The sequence below is a fragment of the Telopea speciosissima genome, chromosome 1 (assembly GCF_018873765.1).
Source record: "Telopea speciosissima isolate NSW1024214 ecotype Mountain lineage chromosome 1, Tspe_v1, whole genome shotgun sequence".
In the NCBI taxonomy this organism is placed as follows: Eukaryota; Viridiplantae; Streptophyta; class Magnoliopsida; order Proteales; family Proteaceae; genus Telopea; species Telopea speciosissima.
In genome coordinates, this window is record NC_057916.1 from 19,787,129 (window position 1) to 19,809,458 (window position 22,330).

At 39.0% G+C, this 22,330-nt stretch overlaps 2 protein-coding genes across 2 annotated transcripts; one reads left to right on the top strand and one right to left on the bottom strand.

Moving 5' to 3' along the window:
* The first annotated feature begins 1,665 nt into the window (after positions 1-1,665).
* On the top strand, positions 1,666-4,360 carry LOC122647042 (WUSCHEL-related homeobox 11). The gene is made up of 3 exons (XM_043840563.1): positions 1,666-2,280; positions 2,891-3,066; positions 4,282-4,360. The coding sequence occupies exons 1-3, from the start codon at positions 1,716-1,718 to the stop codon at positions 4,297-4,299; spliced, it is 759 nt and encodes a 252-aa protein (XP_043696498.1). The 5' UTR covers positions 1,666-1,715; the 3' UTR covers positions 4,300-4,360.
* Positions 4,361-9,454: 5,094 nt separating this feature from the next.
* Positions 9,455-16,077, bottom strand: LOC122649186 (phospholipid-transporting ATPase 1-like). Its single transcript, XM_043842562.1, has 7 exons — positions 14,528-16,077; positions 14,120-14,423; positions 13,105-13,786; positions 12,879-13,002; positions 11,420-11,639; positions 10,511-10,969; positions 9,455-9,841 (listed from the first exon to the last, which is right to left on the bottom strand). The coding sequence occupies exons 1-7, from the start codon at positions 16,062-16,064 to the stop codon at positions 9,613-9,615; spliced, it is 3,555 nt and encodes a 1,184-aa protein (XP_043698497.1). The 5' UTR covers positions 16,065-16,077; the 3' UTR covers positions 9,455-9,612.
* Between the last annotated feature and the right edge of the window lie 6,253 nt (positions 16,078-22,330).

The window sequence follows — 22,330 nt, forward strand, 5'->3', positions numbered from 1 at the left end:
GCATGGGATTATTCTCCCAATAATAGGTACATTGCCAAACTTTGTAAATCCTTGCATGTGATTGTATGATTGTTTCTTCTTCTTGTTTTCGAGTGAGTGCATATATGAACCCTATACAGACAAAATAACTGTTATAAAATCATATACAAGGAAAAGGCTGTGGACGCCAAGATCTACTCCATCTCCCCTCTATGCGGGAGCTACCAAGATCACACCGGGTTCACACACCCGAATTTTTATCACCTACGGTTCCCCTGCCCGGTACGGTTCCCTAGTGCTTCTAATAAAAGGGGGGTAGATCCCCCCCCCCCCCGGACAGTGTGTTGGTCAGGGGGTGGAATGGTCATTTCAACCCCCCTATGAGAAGAACCGCACAACCATACCGGTCAACGAACCTCAAGGGATAAAGGTCCCACACACCCTGGCTTTGCCCCAAGTTTGATCCTACCACAACTTTGGCTTTGATACAACTTGTTAGGGACTTGGATAGAACTCATCCTCAAAAGGTAACCATTAAACTGAGGGTGCCACGTACCTATAACCACCACCCCACCCCACCCCACCCCACCTCACCCCACATTCACATATTTTTCATTCATATCCGATATGAGACTATTTTTTTTTGCCTTCCATGTGAAACCCCAACACCCTTTCCGCATCATATATTACAATAAAATCCAAGCCAAGATGCCACAATTCAATGAATCTTTTCTCATATTTTCCCAATTTTTTGCCATTCACACTTAATGCATTCACTAAATCTTTTTGTACCAAGCTGTCATGCACCACGCTGGTTCACATAATCAAACCAAATTGAATTGCAATCTTATCAACACTCGGAAAAATATTTCCTAAAAATAAAAAATAAAAACAAAAAGTTAACAAGGTGGTAACCTTGACGACGATGGGAACTAGGAAGCAACATCTCATAAACAGAACAACGCAAAGCAGAAGGGGGAGGAGGAGGAGGAAAAGTGCGTTTAGGACAAGTAATTTGTTTTCGTCTTGTATGGGATACAAACGTGTTCGATGTTTAAGCCACCCCTGTGTCCATTTTCCCTCCTCTACTTTAATATATAGCTTGCAGGATTGTCCATTATTGGCTCTCTCTCTCTCTCTCTCTCACACACACACACATACTCTTCGTCACAACTCACTACCCTAATAAATTAGGGCAGTGTTTCTTGACCCTCCCTTTGGATTGTTCCTCACTAGACTCTGCTCCCCATGTATTCCCCCCACCCACATGTACTCCCACTGCCGATTCAAACCCTACCTCTCTTCTCTCTCTTCCCACCCCCAACTTAAACTTACAAAGCAACAAGTGTCAATTCAATACCCCGTTTTAACCCTAGATAGAAACTTCATACTACACCCAATACCAACCAAAAAAAACCAGTCGATTCCCATCAATGAAGAGGGTATTTTGGTAAAATCAATCATGTCTAAAATTCTTCGAATCCCTCTCAATTGTCATGCTTCCTACATAATAAACCCACTTCAGTTTTCCGGGAAAGAAAAATGAGGGTAATATTGTAAGGTAATTTATTTCACTCCCAAAGTTACTAGATAAAAATTCCCTACATCTCCATATCATGCCTTTAAATACCCTACACCTTGGTCAGTTTTTTTGATGAACTCTACTGTCTGTCGGTTCTTTTGACTTTGGCTCCCCTAAGTAGCTAGCAGTTTTCTTCACCTCAGTTGGTGCAGTAATGGAAGATAGAGGAGGCCGAGACACCAACAGTCCAAGCCATGGTTCTGAGAGAAGTGAACCAGTGAGGTCAAGGTGGACTCCTAAGCCTGAGCAGATCCTCATACTTGAATCCATCTTCAATAGTGGGGTGGTTAACCCTCCTAAGGATGAGACTGTAAGGATAAGGAAGTTACTTGAGAAATTCGGAACTGTTGGAGATGCTAATGTCTTCTATTGGTTCCAAAACCGCCGATCAAGATCTCGCCGCCGTCAACGCCAGTTGCAAGCCGAGCTTGCCGGTGATACCCGAATTCCGATTGTAACTACCTCTGGTGCAATTCAATATCATGAACCCACTTCCTCTGCTGCATGTTTTGCTACTACTTCTTCTTCTTCTAGCGTCTCTGTATCTCCAGCTCCTTCTTGTTTTATTGGTTCTTCTTCTTCATCATGTGGAGGGGATGATGGTATTGATGATCTCTTTTCCTTCTCTCATCAAATGGGTCTTCCAGAGATAGACCAAAGCTCCACTGTTACTCCCATCTGGTGCCCATCTAATACTTCCCATCTGCAATATCAATCTGGTAATTCCTTATTCATCATCCAAGATTCTTTTTTTAATAATTTATGGTTTCTAGTTATTTCACCTCTGTGAAGAAGTTTTTGTATGGTTTTAAGTGTTAAGACCCAAATCACATTTGATTTAGATTTTCAATTACTCAGGTAAGAGATGCTTGTTTCTTGTAATTAAAGGTTTCTAAATTTCTAATAGTAGTTTTGCCCTGCTCCCTCTCCCCAACCTTCCCCCAAAAAAGAAAAAATTAAAAAAAGAAAAAAGAATGGGCTTCTCTACCTGGAAGATTTGGTCAATGCTGCACTTAATTCCTAACTGATCGAGGGTTAGTATATAAACTAATGGAAACAAATCATCTAATTCCTACATCAATTCCCTTTTTCCCTATATTGTACTTGTACTGTTCATATCATTTTATTTTTTGAAGGAGAATTGTACAATTTTTAGGGTTTCACCTCTGCTTTGAAGTTCCTCATAACTGGACAGGTTAAAGGTAAGTTTAGGATGGAAAAAAAAAAAACAAAAACAAAAACAACAAAAAAAAGAAAAAAGAAAACTGATTCCAAAAGAAGATGATATTTAATTAATGACATCAGCATCTGATTTCACATGATTTGCAGAGTTCATAACAGTGTTCATCAATGGGATTCCAACTGAGGTTCCAAGAGGACCACTTGATTTGAAAGCCATGTTTGGTCAAGACTTATTGTTGGTGCACTCCTCAGGCGTTCCTGTTCCTTTCAATGAATTTGGAATTTCATTGCAGAGCTTGCAGCTTGGTGAAAGCTATTTCCTGGTAAGATTTTTTGATTAATTAGGGTTCTTTTGATTTGGTTTGATTTGATTTGATTTGTTTGGTTTAAGCAATTTGGGTGAAGAATCCTTGAAACTCCAGAGCTGGATTTCTCTCCTCGGCTCCTCCCATTGCCCAATGCATGGAAGGTGTGGTGGTTGAGGCCAAAACTTTGATAAAGGCTAAAAAGGGTTTCCTTCCATTGCATGCCCACTACACTCTGTTTGTACACGACGTGTCATGCATGTAGTTGAAGATGGTTGATAGGATTCCTCAGATTTCAAACACTTTCCGGCAAACTCGATCTCCACTGTTTTCTTATTCCCCAAAACAATTCTTACTGTGCTTCACTCATCTCTTTTTCTCTCTCTCTCTCTCTCACACACACACACACACAACCCCTGATAAGATGGGCAGGATCAGTATAGTAGTAATTAGGAGGTAGGTAGATAAATGTCTCGAAATGGGTTTCCAGCTAAACGCGAATCCATGCGAGAAATGGGAAATGGGTGGGTGCATGGCTGGAAGTATTTTCCTTTCTTTTTCTATATGTTTGTTTGTTTTCCTTAGATTTTGACAGGAAATGGGAAAATCCATGGCCACCTGTTGACAAACTATAACTCTCTATTTTCTCATATTTTGACTATTTCCTCTCCCACGTAATTTAGGGTTCTAAGGGTTTGTTTGGTAGGATGCTTTATAATTACTTTTTATTTTTATTTTTATAAATAGCCTTGTTCTGTTTTGATTATAATCATTGGCCGGGTGTCCTTTGAACTAAGTTTCTTATTAGTCTCACTCTTATTCTTAATTTGCTTAATATAAAGGTTAATTCTCTTTCTCTCTAAACGTGTGTAAGAGATGAGCATATAATTTTTTTTTTCCAGTTTAGGGTACTGACTCCAAAGGCAACATTTGTCTTACTTCAATCATTGACATGTGTCATTTATAGCTCATCATTTTTAGTGTGTACGTTCCTAGCTTGTGGTCCTGCTTGAGTTTGCAAGAATTTGGTAGCCAATAGAAACCAAAGACTAGAATTGGATTTGATATTAAATTAGATGCGAGGAATCGATGCTGGAGTTGCACCACCAAAGATATTAACCCATTTATTTTCTTTCTCTCTTTATTTTATGTAGATAGATTAATGGGTTGTTTAATTAGGTACACTTAAAAGTGCTTTTATAGTTTAATTAATTAATTAATATATGTTTACAGGTCTCAAGACCCATTTAAATAGAAGCCCAAGTTGCAGCCACCAATGGGAGCTTCCTCTATCTGGATTCAAGACTCTTTAATTTAGAAGCTAATTAAGGAAGCCAACCTGCCTTTTTCTCTCAAAATTTCTCATTTCTGTTTTGTTAAGCTCCTTTCTCGATCCTTCCTTTTTGGTTTTTGTTATCCCTGATAAGTTAAGTAATAAGAGAGTTGAAACATGATATATATGTTGTAACACATGAGAAGACTGAAATTTTGTACTAAGCAATGAGAAGAGGGAAGGAGGGGTAAATTCATGAAAATCTAGGTAAAGATGAGATCTTCCTCTTATGGATGGGTTTTAATTTACAGATTCAGATGTAAGCTGGTAAGGTCCATGGCATGGTGTGTTTCTTGGAAACTAAAGAAAACCCTTTTTTCAGTACTTTTATAGAGAGTTCTTTGCCGGGTTCTTCTTCTTCTTCTTCTTCTATTATTATTATTATTATTCTTTTACTTTATTACAATAGAAAAAGGATGATGACCAGTTGGAACCATTGGAGTTGATGAACTTCATGATAAAGAAGCAAGCAGCTTTGATAGGAACACATTAGTATGTATGAGTGGGGTTTTGGAAAATTGGTTGGTTCTCTAAAATCGATGATGATGGAGTCATGGAGAGAAAATTAAAAAGGCAAGTTGGCTTCACCACCGGTCTTTATGTCCAATCCAAAGGAGACGGATGTTTGTTATAGTTTATTCCAATGCGAAGGTGCGAAGGTGCGAAGGTGCGAAGGTGCACGGGTATTGAGGAAAGGATCATGTGAAAATGAAGTCGACAACTTTCATTGGTCGGCATGAAATTTTTAAAACCTAAATTTAATTTAATTACTTCAATTCCTCTCTGCCTGCTACTACTACTACCTGCCGTTCTCTACCAATAAACTATTACTTTGCAGCCCTACTTGACTCCTTTTCGGCATTCTACATTCATGAGTGGCATCTTTGATGTGATTTAAAGTCTTCCTATACAGAACCCCCACATCCATTATAATCATTTAAAACCTCATTTATTAATTATGAATATGTAGCACCTGCACTAGTACGAGGGCCAATGAGGTGCACGAGGCTTCCATCACACGGGGTTTTAGGAGGGCTCAGGATGGTCTGCCTGCTGCCTGTAGCACCCATAGCAGTGTTTTAATAAGGTGAGTTGCAATGATCGTTTTACCCTTGTTCGGGCAAGGAGTTCGGACAGGGGTAAGGTGGTCATTGCAGCACACCTCATTAGGGTGTTGTTATGACTACTACGGACAGGCAGGCCAAAAAGTTTTAACCCTCACTTCACAAAAAGGCTGTTTCCAAAAAACCCATTCTAATTTGGTCAAAATAGAGCAATCTTACTGTTTACACTAAGGTCTACCCTCATAAGGATTTATCTGGAATGTGATATTTTATTTCATCAAGGACTGAGTGGTAATTTCGTATGGTCTTATGCTTGGACACAAGAACCATGCAACCAATTAGTGTTCTTTTTTCCATATATGAAACTTTGGTGGAACCGAAAGAACTTGATGCAATCTTGGTGGAAGCGTTAGAGCACGAGTTTAATTGCATAGATGTGCAACTTAATAGCAACTAATTAAGGGAATTGAACACAACAAAATAGAAAATTGCCGAAAAGGAAAAGCAACAACTCTTCAACGATGCAATGAAACTCTTTTAGATTTCAATAGAATGAAATCTTCTACGTTCAACTTGACTGAGTCAATTCAGTAATAAAAAAACAAAAATCTTTGTTTAATTCTCCAACCAAAAAGTTACATTTAAATAGAAAATAAAAACCCTAATCCTCAAGCTCGACTCCTATATATAATTCTATGGCTAATAAGAATGAAAGATCAAAAGCAATAAAATAAAAAAATAATAAAATAAAAAGTCAAGGTAACCCTAACAGAGTTGGATTCCTTGATAAATTATTAATGTCTAAAAACATAAAATCAAAACAAGGCAGTGTTGCTGCCTCAAAACACTGCCAAGGTAACCCTAACCGAGCTGGCCTTGTTGGTCTAAGGCTTGAGCTGCTGAGGTGGATCGGACCGAGTCCAGCCTTGTTGTTGCAGGTCTTGATTATTTTTGCATATCTTCGATTTAAGGACCTTTGTTGCTCCAAGCCTCCAACAACACTTCATCAATATGCATGGTTTGGGCCTGCATAATCAATTCCACTCAAGTTAGAAAGGAAGTCGTCCTCGAATTTGGCTCTCCATCATTTGACGTATCTCGAACATAAGTGTCAGATTTTTCACATTAAAACATTAGATGCTGCTCTAATGATGGTAACAGTACCCAAACAGAATCTCTAGGCTCAAAGATGACCTCACGACGACGATGCCGCCGATGCCATTTTTCTTATAATTTTCCCAACTTACCTCTAAGTTCTGTTGCACAATTGTCATGTATAAGGTATACCTGAGAAACAATTTCCTCCACCTTAACAAGAGGTTTCCCAGGAAATTGGAATAGGTACAATTAAGATCTCAAGTCTCTTTCCTCCAATAAACAATCATGAAAGGAATATAACCAGTTGAATGGCTCATATATATAGAGCAATTGTATGCAAATTCTGCCAATGACAAACGAGCGAGGAGCAAAGAGCAAAGAGCAAAGAGCAAAGAGCGGGGGTTAGCGTTAATCAAAGCTCATAATACGTAGGTTTGTGGGTGAAATACAGTACTGATCGAATTGGAGAGTGGTACCAATACATCACCACGTACAGTTGTCTCATTAAAGTTCAATAATACACATATATGGTTACCTCATCACTGGCTGCATATTGTAACTGCCAAAGAGGGAAATAATATGTGGAGTAGGCATTTGATTGATGGATGGGTAAAATGTGGAATATATGTACCATAATAAAAATCAATAATGATCGAAAAAGACTCAACCCCGGGCTACAATGGGAGCAAGCCCAATGACTTGTTTAGGGGCTTCTGAAGTTAGCCCATACGACGGCTTTTTGGGCCCTTATGCTATTGGTCTAATATGGTCCCACAAGATATATGTGGACCATGTAAAGCAATTTTATGAAAGTCATTGTGGCAGTGTGGCACCTATTGACATATGACCCGGATCCTATCTAGCGCGCATCTAACAGCTGGGGGCACCCGGCCACACATCCCGAGTGTCTCCATCCATCAGATGTTAGTTGGAGGGATACCCTCCGGATATCCCTTCCTGCCCTCTAGCTCTCGCAGGATCTTTTTCACCTGCGGTTCCCTGCCCGGTACAATTTCCTAGTGCCCCTAACAAGGGGGAGGGGGAGGGGAAAAATAACCATTCCACCCCCTGACCGAATACACTACCTGGGTAGGGTCCACCCCCCTTTTATTAGAGATACTAGGGAACCGTACCGGGCAGGGGAACCGTAGGTGAAAAAAATTCAGCTACCGCCCTGTGGTGAATGAAATTCCATTAACCATGGGTGGAGGGAAACTCGGTTCAAATAAATAAAGAAACCCACCACACATCTCATAATGAGACCATTACTCTGAAACAAGGTAAGATTCACATCTATTACCCACATGGGGATGGGTGGGGACAAATCTAAACCCTCCATGGGGGTGAGGGATCCGCCTCTAGGATGTGGGACCCACAGCCCACGGAGGGGTCAGATCTGTCCCCACCCATCCCCATGTGAGTAGCTGATCCGGATTCAGAAATACTATAGCATTTATCCCTTCCGTATTAGTCTCTCTCTCTCTCTCTCTCCCTACGTTTGTAAAATCGCATGCTCTCCCCTTCTCTCTCTGTCTCTCTCTACCTTTGTAAAATCGCATGCTCTCTCCCCTTCTCTTTGTGAGTTGTGAGATAGGGTTTTGGAACCCTAAGGGTTTAGAGGAGATTACCTTTTTCTGTTTGTATCTCTACGAGAGACACAATTGGGGGACACAATTGTTTGAAGATGTCCTGGGCATTTAGGGAAATATTCTAAGTTTCCTAAACCTCTTCTGTCTCACTTTTCTTCTCTTTAACTCCCTCTTTGATTTTGTTAATTTCAAGTACTATTTTGCGTAGTCTAGAGAGTTCCTTTGTCTTATTGATTGAACACAACATGACCTAATAAGTGAGTATAACAACTACAGAAGGGCCCGCAAGGCTATTTCATCTTTGAGGTTGATTCACAATACCCAGTTTGCACTAAAGAGAGAATCTACAGTCTTAAAGCTCTTGACAATTATAGGCTTTGTTGGTGCAATACAAGTTCATACATGATAGTTCATGAAAACATTCGACATGGCAGTAACATTGTGTTTGGTTAGCCATAAGAGTATAAGGTAAGCCCATCTCTCACATTCCATTGTCATCATATTACAACTTTCTACATACTTGCTTGTTGTGTATCTCTATCAATTTGCACATAGGAGGGAAAAAGTTTGTTTTTCCCAACACTATCAAGGTCTTACCTATCATTTTCAAACTCAACTCAATTTTACCCCCATGTATTTGATGTTAGGACCGAGTTTTTCTTCACCCTTGGGTCCTTCAACATGGGCATGATAGTGTCAAATTGCCAAAGGGAAGAGTAATTTTAACCTCATCAATGCGAGTGGGAGTGTAATGACTGAAGAATGCAATCACATAGTCACTTCACCCATGGACCTCTGCAGGTGAAGAACTTTCGCCTTGATGTAATGTTAGCAAAGGGTTGTGAGGGGCTCGGCTTGGAGCCCTGGCCATGCCCCCCCCCCTTCCCCCTTCTCTTTTCCTGCATATATTTACACTCTTATATGAGTTTAATTTGCTTCTTTCCACCTATGAGAATGAAGAGGACTTGATACCTCTTCTCCAGAGAGCGGATCCAACCTCCTAATGGCAACGATTTTGAGTGTCCAGGCATATCATCAAGTCAGAAATCCAGCGCAGGAGATCACTAATACAACCCCTTTAGGATGCTTTAAAACCTTGAATATGTGGGACAAGAACGCTGTACCTTAGAATCCAATATACAGGTACACTAGATTTCCCTAACAATGAAAGTGTTAATCTCATATAGCACACAAGCTACCCACATTGACACAGGTTTTCAGACTAAACTCTCCAAATAGCATCAAGGAACAGGAAAGTTTTTTACAAAATTTAGTTGGATCAACTTCTTTTTCACCAACTTTGGTTACAAGAAGATTATTACAAAAATTTTAAATGTTAAGATATAAATGTAAAAATATTACAAACTCTATCCTTCGGATAGAAGCAACCCTGTAAATGGTAACCACTATGCACAGCTGACGCAGCCTAAAGAATACAAAACTAACAAAAGAATAGAAGGGGAAATGCATAGGTACAAATTCACCTTGGCATCTCCTGTGAGGGTTCCCGTATTGGATTCATTACAACTTCTGCTCCCAAGAACTCCCTTGTATTCCCAAACTTCTCAGCTTCTCTTATAATCTGAGTATCGCTTGGACTTAATAATTGATTAAAAACCTTTACAACAAAACGAGGAACTAAAGCTGCTACCACACTTGCAATTAAACAAAACCAAAACACTCCAGTCCTTGCGAGAAGGAAGATGGCCCTGCAAAAAATTAGGTCCACATAGACACTTTAATAAAGGATATGAAATTATTTAAAAAAAAAAAGATATAAAATAATCCATGGGCATGTACATGTATAGCAGGACAGGTAAATTGTATGATAAATCATGACCAGTAAATATGTTCAACCCTAGGATTTTGAAAACCATGAATTTTTTAAGTTACACCAGCCTCACGCATGGGTAGGACCTTGGCCTGTTGTCACCAGGTCTTGCAATCAAATCCTGTCTTCACCTTGGGGAATTCTGTCGGGTTGGTTTAGAGGGGATGGAGTGTGAGGGGGAAAGTTGTAAGCGCCAAAAAAAAAAAACGAATTTTTCACTGTGGACTCCTGTTATCTACTTTCCATTAGAATTCTAATTAGGAATAGATGTTCCATTGCAGCTACTGAAAGAGGTGTCTGTCAATTATAACAGTAAGGACTACAATGTGAGGCAAACTAGGCAGAGCACCATATTGCAGGAACTACTACATTAAAGACCATAATGTACAACTGGCAAAATTTTAAAATGCTTCCTTAATGAGCTTTATGAAAAATGTCTTGAACAATAATGCAAAACAAAAACAGAAGAAATCAGATGTAAAAAGAATAATTTTTAACATTGTATGCCTTTCTCTATATAAGAGAGGGAGAGAGAGAGAGAGAGTACCAGTAACCCGGCAATCCAGGAACAGCATCGATGATGATGACACAAATGCATGTTGCAAGTATAGTCCCCCACATGGCAGCATGAGTAATCCATGACCATCGTATTACATCCATGGCTAAGTGGATATTAACTAGAATCACCACTGAAATGATCCATAGATCTCCTATGCTAGATGCATCCAGAGTGCTGTGCCTATAAGCGAGGAAAGGAACATAGAACGTAGCAGCACTTTGCCACACAGTATCCATCATTGTAAGCCAGAACAATCTCTGATTGTAGCACTCTTCTCTCTGGCCAGGTCCATATAGTTGAGGATATTTCATCAGGGTCTCCCTACCCAAGTCTTTATCAAGAATCCCAACAACAATTGTAGGCAAGGAAGTATAGATAATAGAATACAACACACTATTCCATTCATTGATTGCAGTGGTTAACGTGAAGGCAGTGTAAAGCACATACCTGAGACAAAAGGGCAAAATCTGTCAGCTGCTATTATGTATTTGAAGCATAAAAGCATAATCATAAATGTAACGCAAAAGGAATTCTCTTCATTATGAATAATTATCCCCATGATTTTCTGTTGTTGTCCAAAAGCCCACAAGATGTGATGACTGGATGCATCTCTCTAAAAATTGCAGCTGTATTCAGATTCTACAACCTTAGTGTAGTCATCACATAACATTCGATGATTTATTGGAAGGTTAGGTTCAATCAATTGTAATGACCAACCATAAAGAAACCAATGGAACTCCATTGGTTACATGGCCTGGACAAGAAAGCCAACCCATTGAATAACAGAACAATGGAATATGCATCTCTGAGAACAATGAAATCCCATCCTGATAATCGTGAAAGAACTACAGAAAAGAAAAAGATACAGCCATGTTTATCAATAATGAAAATACTCACCAAAACAGGACAAGAACATAAACTGCATTTTTATAGAAGTTGTATAATATCATGTAGCCCATACGCTGATAATTCCAATGTCCGTGGACCAATAAAAGTGGAAGTAAGAATCTGAACTGTCCCATTGCAAAATCTGATGCCATGACAGCTTGGCGACCCTCCTGGCCACTGATGCCAATTCCCACATCAGCCATTTGGATCATCGAAACATCATTTGCACCTGGTTAGCATCAAATAGAATTTCAAAAACAGGGCCAATATATACATGTGGCATGGGTTTGCTAAGTGATTCAACTAATGAAGAAATCAAGATTATTTAATAAGCTGACAAGAAATTTATCCAAAAAGGGGGAGGGTACTGGAATTCTTTGCTAGCTGAAATTTAGATAACCACCGAAATCTTCATGTGAAATCTTAGTTAGCAGTTCACAAGAAAACAAATGTTGATCTACCATCTACTTATGATTCTGCCCAAAACCATTATGCCATATAGAAAAATAAAGCTATCTTTTTTGTTTATTTTCATATTAGGGAACTTCAAGTTTTGATTACCTAACTACAAAATGGGAAGCAAGATATATTGCAGAAATGCTGCTTCGGTTGACTCCAGAACTAGACATATGGAAAAATCCAAAAAGTCCCCTAGTTAATGTACCTTGACTAGTCTGATGACCAACTTTATTATCCCTTCTCTGGTTTAATGGAGTTGTTACTGAGTGAAGAAATATATGATCCACCCAATCAGAGAGGTCACCAAGAGAGAAATATCCCATGGCGACCATCTAACTATGTCATGCGTTTCACCAAACAGGAGTTCATGTTTTGTATGTGTGCCTAGAGAAGGGAGAAAAGAAAGTTCCAAATTGATTGGTTGAAAAGTCAATATTTTTTAAACAAGAATGGTTAAATAGGTTGGTGGGATACAATGCAAGGGAGAAGTACAATAAATGGTGGACCATAGATGTGAAGTGGCTAGGAAATTTGAGAAATGGCCATTCTAGATGGCGCCAACATCTACCCAATGGTCAGAACAACCAAATCAACCTTTCATGCAGTTCTACTGTCCCAACTAGGGTAGCTTCTCCACAAAGGCTCAGAGGTTTTATGTTTGGATGCTGGAGGCTTTATACTCTAATCAACAGAGTGTTTCATGCCATGCGAAAGCTGAAGTGGCAAGTCCGAACTGTCCCAATGATAGGAACCTTCTGAATAAGCCACATCTTCAGCTGATTTATCGAGACACCACTATGGTCTACTTATACATAAAAGAGCCATCCAATATTCTTGAATTTTTGTAAATAAACAAGGGTTTAGAAAACCACTCTTTTAACCACATGGCATAGAGCAAAGGGACTCAAAATCGACACTTGGAAAGGGAAATTGCCTGAGAAACATGTGCGCCCGCACTCGCATGCACACTCACACTCACACAGAGGCCTGCCAAGGGAACATTACTTACCATCTCCAATAGCAAGGGTCATGTCTTCTGTCCTTTTCTTTATGATGGCTACTATTCCAGCTTTTTGCAAGGGGGCCACTCGGCAACAGAGAACCACAGTGCATTTGGTGGCTAATTCGAACAGCTACAGCATCCCAAGAAACCAACTCAGGTCAGCATACAATGCAACCGGAGAAGAAAAAGAAAAGAAAGTACAGTAGAGAACTTGTAGTTTACACAAGCTTACCAGTTGTTCAAGTTCAGTGTCAAGAATATAAACAAGGCTAGTACCATCAATGATCAAAGCAAGAGCGGTTCCACCAGGTTCAACACCTCCTCTAGTATGAGTGTTGGACATTGCCTTTCCGTCTTCTAAGCTCTTTTTACAGGATTGCATAGAGTTACTGTTTATTATGATCTGGTTCATGTCTCTAGTTAGGATCTTACAGGAGTAGCCAATTGATATGGCTGTTTCCTGCTTGTCCCCTGTCAAGACCCACACTTTAATCCCAGCTTGCCTCAGTGATTCTATGGCTTCTGGCACACCTTCTTGCAGCTTATCTTCAATGCCAGAGGCTCCTAATATGTGGAGATTCTTTTCCACATTACATGCAACAGTACGGAGTAACCTTGCTCTACGACTCAATGCAGTATTCGCTTTCTCATAGTCTGAATGCCATTGTTCAAATTCTGGACTGCTCAGTTCCCGCATTGCAACAACCAGAGTTCTCAGACCCAATGACGAGTAGCTGTGGAGATGCTTTTTAGTTGCACCAATCACACCCAAATTTAGAGATCTCTCAATTGCACTAAACATGGAAGTATCTGCACCTTTCACAAATACTTTCATAGTCTTGTCAGGGCAACCAACTATAACTGACATTCTTTTCCGATCACTATCAAACTCATGCATACCCAGAACATCAAACCTGCACTGCCCATGATATGAAGATTTAGAATAATAAATAAATAAATAAACAGCTTCAGAAAAATTATAGATCATGTCATGACAAGAGATTCATATACTAAGAGAATATTACAGCCAACACTAAATACTAGACACCCCACCAGAACCAACACCAAAATGCAATACTTATGGTGCCACCATTACACCTTCACAACCAATACTTAGTCACAATAAAAGCAACAAACAGCAACTACTGCTACTGTGACAATGGGACATCACTAGAAACACAGAAACAAGATAACTAAGTACCCCACTAACCAAAAAAAAAAAAAAATGATAACCAATTTGAAATTACCTTTGCCTTTCTCCTTGAACATCAATGACTATGTAGCCAGAGGTTCGTTCTATGAGCATGAAACCGTATGTGGCAGCAGCATAAACCAATGCCTGCTCATCGGGAGACTCACCCTGATAATCTACTAACTTTAGAGAAGGGTCTGAGGTATCCACAACCAGAGGCACAATTGTATTGCAAGCAGCAAGTGCAAGGAAGAAATCATGAGCATGTTTTCTTTCCTCCATCTTGCTACTTTTTAGAAGCCGTTGGAGCTCTGGGTCAGCCTTCACCGTCATCTTTGGCCTCAAAACCTGTCCATCCTCTGATTTTGGACGAAGAAAAAGAAATGAAAGTTTGCACTTAGGTATCCCCTTTAAAAAACAAACAGGCATGAATTAGTTACATAAGAAGATAAATTTCCAGTACCTTCAACAGAATATCCATTTTCCTCGGGGAGAGCAGCTCTCCCACCGCTGTAATCTACTCCTCCTATGCTGGCACACTGAAATTCCATCTTGTTCTCAGTTAGTGTCCCAGTTTTGTCTGAGAAGACATACTTTATCTGTCCTAGATCTTCACTCATATTTAAAGCCCTGCACTGGAACTTTGACTTTGATTTCTCGTCATACATCCTTCTATCTCGAATCATAAAGTAGGCCTGGCCAAGGCGAACTAGCTCCATTGAAATATAGAGTGAGATAGGGATCATGATCTGGAACACAATGACTGACATGAGGAATATGAAGAATATCTGCAATGCCAATCCATTATAATTGTAATTCTTTTCCTTGTAATCCTTATCATTTTCATCAGAGAACTCCAATTTTCGGAAAAAAGGGATGTAATCAAGCTCATCACTGTAGCGATGCAACCAAAACCCAGAACAGACAGAAACCAGTGTGCACAATGAAAAAAGAAAGGCAGAGAGGTATAAGATCTCCCTATTCATATGGGTCTCCAACCGGCTCCTCTTTGATGGAGCTCCAGAACTGTTGAGCATCACTTTGGTTTCACGGCCAGCATAGACTGCAACACCAATCACCCAAGATGTGTTCTTGATCTCACAACCACGAAGAACAATGTTGGAAGGACCAAGGGACACCCGCTTCTCATCAATCTCCATGTTTCCCAGAAAACCATATATGTTCCTATTGGGACGTTCACACTTGATCTGCCCAAGTACACCTTCCTTCTCAATCATCTTGGAAAGGGTCTCCTGCCTCGCAAACCGAGTCTTCAAATTGGATTCTCCATCCAAATTGATAGTCTGAATATAAGCAACCCCTGTGGGATCACTGGTGGATAGCAATACCATGTCACAGGGAATAGTCTCATTCGAGGAGACCCTGAGGATCTCTCCAACCTTAATGTCCTTCCATCTCTTTTGCTGAAACTGCCCATTTACCAGAACTGATGCCAAACGTTTGTTCTCAATCTTATCAGACCGGTGCCTCCTCCAATCCTCATATGCATCTTTAACAGCCGTAACGAGAAGAACAAAGGCCAGTGGCAAGATTGAAGTTGCTCTACCGAACACGGCCAGCTGAGGGAGCTGATTGAGGACGGCAAGTATAAGGAAATATATGTAGGCAACCCTGTGAAATTGTTCAAACAAGTTTCGGGGTATAAAAGAGAGGACAGAATACTTGCTTGTTCGGATCGAATTTCCTGCTAATTCAAATTTATCGTTTGTCTTCTGCGGATCATTGATGTAGATGAACCTAGCCTCCTCGTCGCTGATCTCCTTCTGAGACGCGCTATACCCCTCGGATTCAGCACCCGTCGACCCATATCGCACAGGCTTGGATCCTGAACGTCCATAGCCATCTATAGAGACAGAATTTCTCTCCCCGACAGAGTTCCTACTGGAGTCCTTGGATAATATAGACAAACTTCGCCAAGAAGACGACTTTGTTACGGTGCCTGGGTTGGTTTGATCATCACCTGGGTTTGGCTGATCCATTGCAGCAAAGGAACTGCAAACTCTAAATTCATAAAGCACCCATGTTCTACCTCCAACTGATACTCAATTCCCTCTACCAATTAGCAACAAGAAAGAGTAGTAACAAAAGCAACAACCCAGAACTCAAAGGGAAAGCAGAACAGAGAAAAGGGATTTTTCTTTCTGGGTTTTCTTTCTTCTTATTACAGTTGCAGAGAGTAAAGACAAGTCAACAACTCACAGAGAGGGAGAGAGAGATGCAAATACAAGGAATGAGAATCGTTAAAGGTCTTAAATCGTAATGGAGATTATGGGAGGCAATAACAGATAATGACAAAGACCAATGAATTAGGAAATGCGAAGAAGTAAAAATCACCCACAGAGAGAGAGAGAGAGAGAGAAGGGAAGCCTGGGGGCCAAGAGAGAGAAGACTGTTCTTGTTTCGCTTCTAGAAGACTTAAAAAATTAAGGATTGGGAAGAAGAAAAACAGAAGGGGTGAATTAGAATCAAAAGTCAAAACTGAGCGCTTAAATTTCATGGATTTGACTTTGACTTCATTGTTTTTCCACACGCGGCCACTCTTCCTTTAACGAAAATTTTAAAAAAAAATTAATTATAAGAATTTAGAAACTTTTTTCGTAAGCCGTTTCGTCATCATTTTCAATCTACGACCTTTAACGGAACCTCATTCCTTTCCTTCCTTGTTCCCCCACCGTTCTTCTCACGGAACCTCTCTCCTCTCTTCCCTTGTTCCCCACCCTTTTCTTTCTCTCTTCCTCTCTTCCTCTCTTCCTCTCTTCCTCTGCAACCTGGGGTAGTCACTGGACCAACGGAAGAGACTTCTCTACTTTCAAGGTGGGCTGTATTTCCGTGCGCCTAACTTTGCCTCACATACAAGGCTGCAGAAAGTACCGTCTTGCCCCCTGCTTGAGCACCCTGCCCGAGCGGGGGTAAGGCGGTATTTTTCGCCCACCTTGTATGCTGGACAAAGTTGGGTGCACGGAAGTACTGCCTACCTTGGAAGTAGAGGAGTCGAATCCCTAGACCAACACTCTGAAAAATGGCCGGCCTTCGATCTGGTCCATCATCTGGGTCATTGGTTCAACCAATCAATCTAACTGTTCATCTCATTCAAAATTCAGTTGGTCAACCAAATCAACGAAATCTTTTTGGACTTATGCCCTAAGCTCGAGAATAGGGACTGAAACATAGTAAAATGGAATTTTAAGTGATTAAGTAAAAGGAAAAGCCAAATGTTCTCTGTGCCAGACGCAAGCTGCCCCCCGATGGTGGGTAAAATGACCGTTTCATCCTTTAAATGGTAAAAATACTGCATCCATGTGTCTAGACACAGCCTGCTACACCACAAAAAGCATTGATCCAAAAAGAAATTATTTGAAATTGTTTCTTCCATAGATAGTGAGAGATTTTCTCATATAGAGAGCAAAAGAATTATAATCATTGGATAATTAAGTTTTTTGACAAGCCACATGTCAAATTGTTTATAAATGTTTTCTTTTTATTTTTGTCTTCCAACATTCGATAATTTTCAAATAGATTTTACATTTTCACGTAAACTTTTTAAGGCAGAAGTTTTCCTACACCAATAGAGTGGGAAGAAACCCCACCTCTCCGTTGGTGATTGACCATGCGATGTCTCACCCCCTATTGTACTGGTCGAAAGTACCCTCCCTCCCCATTTCCATCTGATGGTATTGATCCCCATAGTCTCCCTTGACGGTAGATGTGAAAAACTCGATCCAATTTCTAAAACACTGAGCCAAGAATTTTGTTCATGGTAAGGAGAAATAAGGAGAGTGTGATTTTTTGTTTGTTTTTTTGGTGGTAAAAGGGGAGTGTGAATATGATGGCCTTAAACACTATAGGTATATAAATTTGCAATAAGTATCATTTTGAACATGAGTAAATTTTTGTAATGGAGTAGAATTTGCCCCAAATAGATGATCCTATTTTGTAGATCCATTAGTTTTTTTTATGAAAAAACAAATTAAGTTCATTAAAGAATAATCTACAATATAGATAGTTATCTAAATCCACTAATCTGATCCATTTCAAGGGCCCATCTAAAACAAAGTGGTCTACCATCGAGCATATTTTTCTATTGAGCCCCTAAAAAAATTTGGTAATTTAAACTACTAACCATGTGGATTGCTGCTCATCTGTCAAAATTTGAATCAAAATTCTATAATAGAGTCCGCCATGTATTAATTTTTCCCTTTACTAAATCTTGCCTAGAAGAACTCACCTGATAAGTGACAAATAATGCAATAGTTTTGGAATAAAATCTAACGAAAGTTAAGGATTAGGTGAGCAATAATAACATACATTTGTTGTCTAACTAAACATGTTCCTTTATTTTTTGCATTTAAAAACAGAAAAAATAGGTGGAGTGGGCATATAAATGCTGGGTCGATGTTCTCTGAGCCGCAGCCCCGCTGCACCTAGACACATGGGAGCAGTATTTCTACCATTCAGGAGAGCGGGGCGGTCATTTCGCCCACCCTATGTGTCTAGGCATAGCCTGTGCCCCGACACAAAGAACATTTGACCATAAATTACATATTTGAAAACTTAGGGGGCCATATGGAGCCCACATGTAGGACTGTAAATGGACAACCGAAAATCCGAATTCAATCCGTTAGGGGGAGGAAAGTCCGGGTTACACAATGCAAAGATGTAAACGAATGGTCAAAAATCCGAATTCGATCCACATTCAAATCCATTCAAATCCGTTTAGAGGTATCCATATTCGACTAGGGGATATCCAGATCCGATCTCATCCGATCTGTATCTGAGCCAAATCCGATCCATTTACATGCTTACCCACATGCCATGGCCACCTTAGCCATAAAATTTAGGTGGTGCTATTAAAGGAGGGTAAAATGGTCTGAATGTAATCGATAGTATTAGTACATAAACCTTGCTCTTGTTCTCTCATCTGGCTGCTCACCTTGAGCATTATATTATGGATATGTCCACAAAGCAATCAAGCGAAAGTGGGTGGGAAAAGGAATCGTTCGGCCTAATCGACCGATTCATATCGATATTGGTGGAGAGTGGAGACCGATATCGATCCATGGCCGATCCCATATCGATGGATCTGTATGAACAAGAATAAAAATATAATAAAAATCAAATTTTTTGAAGAAAACATAATTGATCCAAATCAATATCCACCGATATCAATTACTAAAACCCTGGTTGGAGGTCACTCTACCCGTTTTAGTTGTTTACACCAAATTGTCCCTGAACATTGGCCTCAATGGCCTGGACTACAAAGTGATAAAATCAAACCACATGGTTGGACCATTGAAGTAGGAAACGGGCCGCCCAACTAGGTACTTTTCAAACTTGTCAATAAAAAAACTTGGTTCATCACCTGAGTTTGTGATAAATGTAGAAATCTATTTGGACACGTTGCTATTAGATCCCCCACAAAAATTCTAGTTAGAAAAATTAAGATTAAAAAAGTTTTAAAAAAATTGACCTATCTATTTCGTATAATACTACTATGATACATATGGATGGGAATTTAGGGTCACTATAACTCACGTAATTAAGTTATGTAAAATGATGTTTATAATTCTTGTTAGTCTTTAATTTTCGCTTGAGATAGTTAGAATATTCTACTAATGGCAATGTTGAAGGTGTGGTTTTTAATATTTTTTTTTATAATATATTGAAGTTCTATTTATGTATTTGTGGACGTTAATCTTGAAATCTCTTTATTTTATTTTCTAATTTAATTTGTTGACATTTACCAAGAAAAGAAAAGAAAAGAAAAAAAAGAATACATGCCATATATAGGCCTTTGAGGGTGATTAGAAAATTCTACTGATAACAATGTTGAAGGTGGAGTTTGTAAATCTTTTCTTATAACATATTGTATTTCTATCCAAGTATTTGTGGACGTTAATCTTATAATTTTTTTATTCTATCTTTTAATTTCATTTGTTGACATTTATTAAAATAGAAAGAAAAAAAAAAATAATTTGAATATATGGTATATATAGGCCTTTGGGATAACTAGTCATGAAGATGATTGGTTCTCCCATTAAGGAACACGTGCATATAATATTAAATCCCATGGTTTGATTTTTTCAAAAGTTTGTTTATTTTAAAATAGTTTTCCTCTTGGAAGGATAAAGAGAGATGGGAATGACACAACAACTGCTTCTCATTAAAGGCCAACTAAAACCCAAAAAGCCTAATCACATCTTTGGTCTAAGTCTTCATCCGTTATCGGTTAAACTAATTATCAATTTATGTATTATTAGATAAAAGGCATGAATATTAGTGGTAATTACAGTTAAATATGGATTAGTTGGTATTGATATTGTCTGATAGCATGCATGTCCCACTTTGATTATGACCCATTCAAAAAGACTACTATAATCCATTTTTTTGATATGGTGGGACTAGTACTATTCTTTATAGGTGTACTATGTCCTTGTGTGTTTGTTAGAACTCAAAACTCCAAAAGAGCAAAAGGCATGGCGGCTCAAAAGAATATGGATTGATTGGTTATAGACTTAAAGTTATAAGATTATAATCAAAATTAATTGTTATTTTTAGGGACTTAGGTAGAACTCATCTTCCATATTAATATCCGATGTGAAACTATACTTGAGAGGATAAAAATTTCACCCTAGTCCAACCAATACTTTGCTTTGATACCATTTGTTAAGGATTTGGGTAAAACTCATCCTCAAAAGCTAGCCATTAAGGAGAGGATATCTAGGTACCTATAAATCTTCCACATTCCTCATTCATAACCGATGTAAGACTATTCTTTCTGCCTTCCACTTGGAATCCCAACAGTTATGATCCGAGAATTACTAGATCAGTTAGTTAACTTAGAACTATCATATTAATCTAAACATCAATAAGAAAAGATTATATGGATGCAATCGCTCTGCGATAGCAGGGGTAAAGCTGCGTACATTATGACACTCCCCAGACCCCACAATGGTGAGAGCCTTGTGCACTAGGTATGCCCTTTATATGGATGCAGACCATGAAGAACCTAATAGTTTCTGGATTTTAATCCTCTTCAATTCCCTAAAACGTACAGTGTGACAATTCGGGGTGGAGATGTCAACACCAGACTGCTCAGACATCCAACGGTCTGATCTCATTAAGTTCGGGGTTTTTTTTTTCTTTCTTCTCGAGCTCAACACCATTAGATGTCCAAGCTGCCAGGTGTCGACATCTCCACCCAAATTACCGCACTACACACTTTTAGGGAATTGAACAAAATTATTTTCCATCATTTCTAATGATTTCAAATTCTTGAATATTCTTCCACCAAAAAAATAAAATAAAATTCTTGAATATTCTTTCAGCCAAGACTAATGAGCTCTTCTGCAATAACAAGTGATAGCTCACCAGTCTGATATCTTTTTAAGCTAAACCTTTTTTTTAATAGCAAATGAACCTAAATATAATTAATTAAATAAAAAGTTTACTATATCATCCATGATAACACCATCTAATTAAAGTTAATTCATGGGCCTTAGCAGCAGAACCTTAGAAGTCATAGACATAACAGCCATTTTTAAACGAAAAAATTAACATATATCCAACATCATCATCAGTAATGAAATATGCAAGAGTATCCTAAATAGATTCTACGGCCATCCTTTTTGTTGTCTTTGTGTTAATCATCACACCAGATATGCATCACCCATCCACACCTCTATTCTTTGGAACCCTTTGGTCAACATCGACCTATTGCAAATCTTACAGAATACTTCTGGCTTTTGGTGGCAACAAATGGCCTGTAATCTATAATTTACCACAACATGGTGAAATGTAGAGTTACAAGAATAACAAGGGTGATTTATCTGTCAATTTTTTCACTATCACCTTCAAAAAACAAAACTCTGCCTTACGTAAAGTTGTCGGAATACGATTAACCTCTGAAAATCACACAATCATATATGTATTATCAGGATCAAAATTTCCATCACAAATCAACATCCATTAATTCCCCGATGTTATGCCTAGGTATTCATTCAGAGACATATGCCCCTCGGAATAGTAGGTATCCCTAGCCGAAGATAAATCCAAACATTTCAACTTAGAAACCCATTTATTAATAACACAGACAGCCAAGGGAAGAAAGAGACTTTCAGAGTTCTGAACCATTCATTAGTTCCTGAAAATCCTAATAGAGAGGAAACTCATTCTATCAATTTTTACTAAACGGTCAAAAATTGGAAATCAAATAAATCGAGCGGAAAAGAAGAGCACAAAAACTTAG

Coding starts and splice junctions, on each gene's coding strand:
- LOC122649186 (XM_043842562.1), bottom strand. CDS start 16,064: ATGGATCAGCCAAACCCAGGTGATGATCAAACCAACCCAGGCACCGTA. Junction 13,003..13,104: donor ACACTGAACTTGAACAACTG/GTAAGCTTGTGT, acceptor GGGATGCTGTAG/CTGTTCGAATTAGCCACCAA. Junction 11,640..12,878: donor GACCCTTGCTATTGGAGATG/GTAAGTAATGTT, acceptor GATGCTAACCAG/GTGCAAATGATGTTTCGATG.
- LOC122647042 (XM_043840563.1), top strand. CDS start 1,716: ATGGAAGATAGAGGAGGCCGAGACACCAACAGTCCAAGCCATGGTTCT. Junction 2,281..2,890: donor CCATCTGCAATATCAATCTG/GTAATTCCTTAT, acceptor CATGATTTGCAG/AGTTCATAACAGTGTTCATC.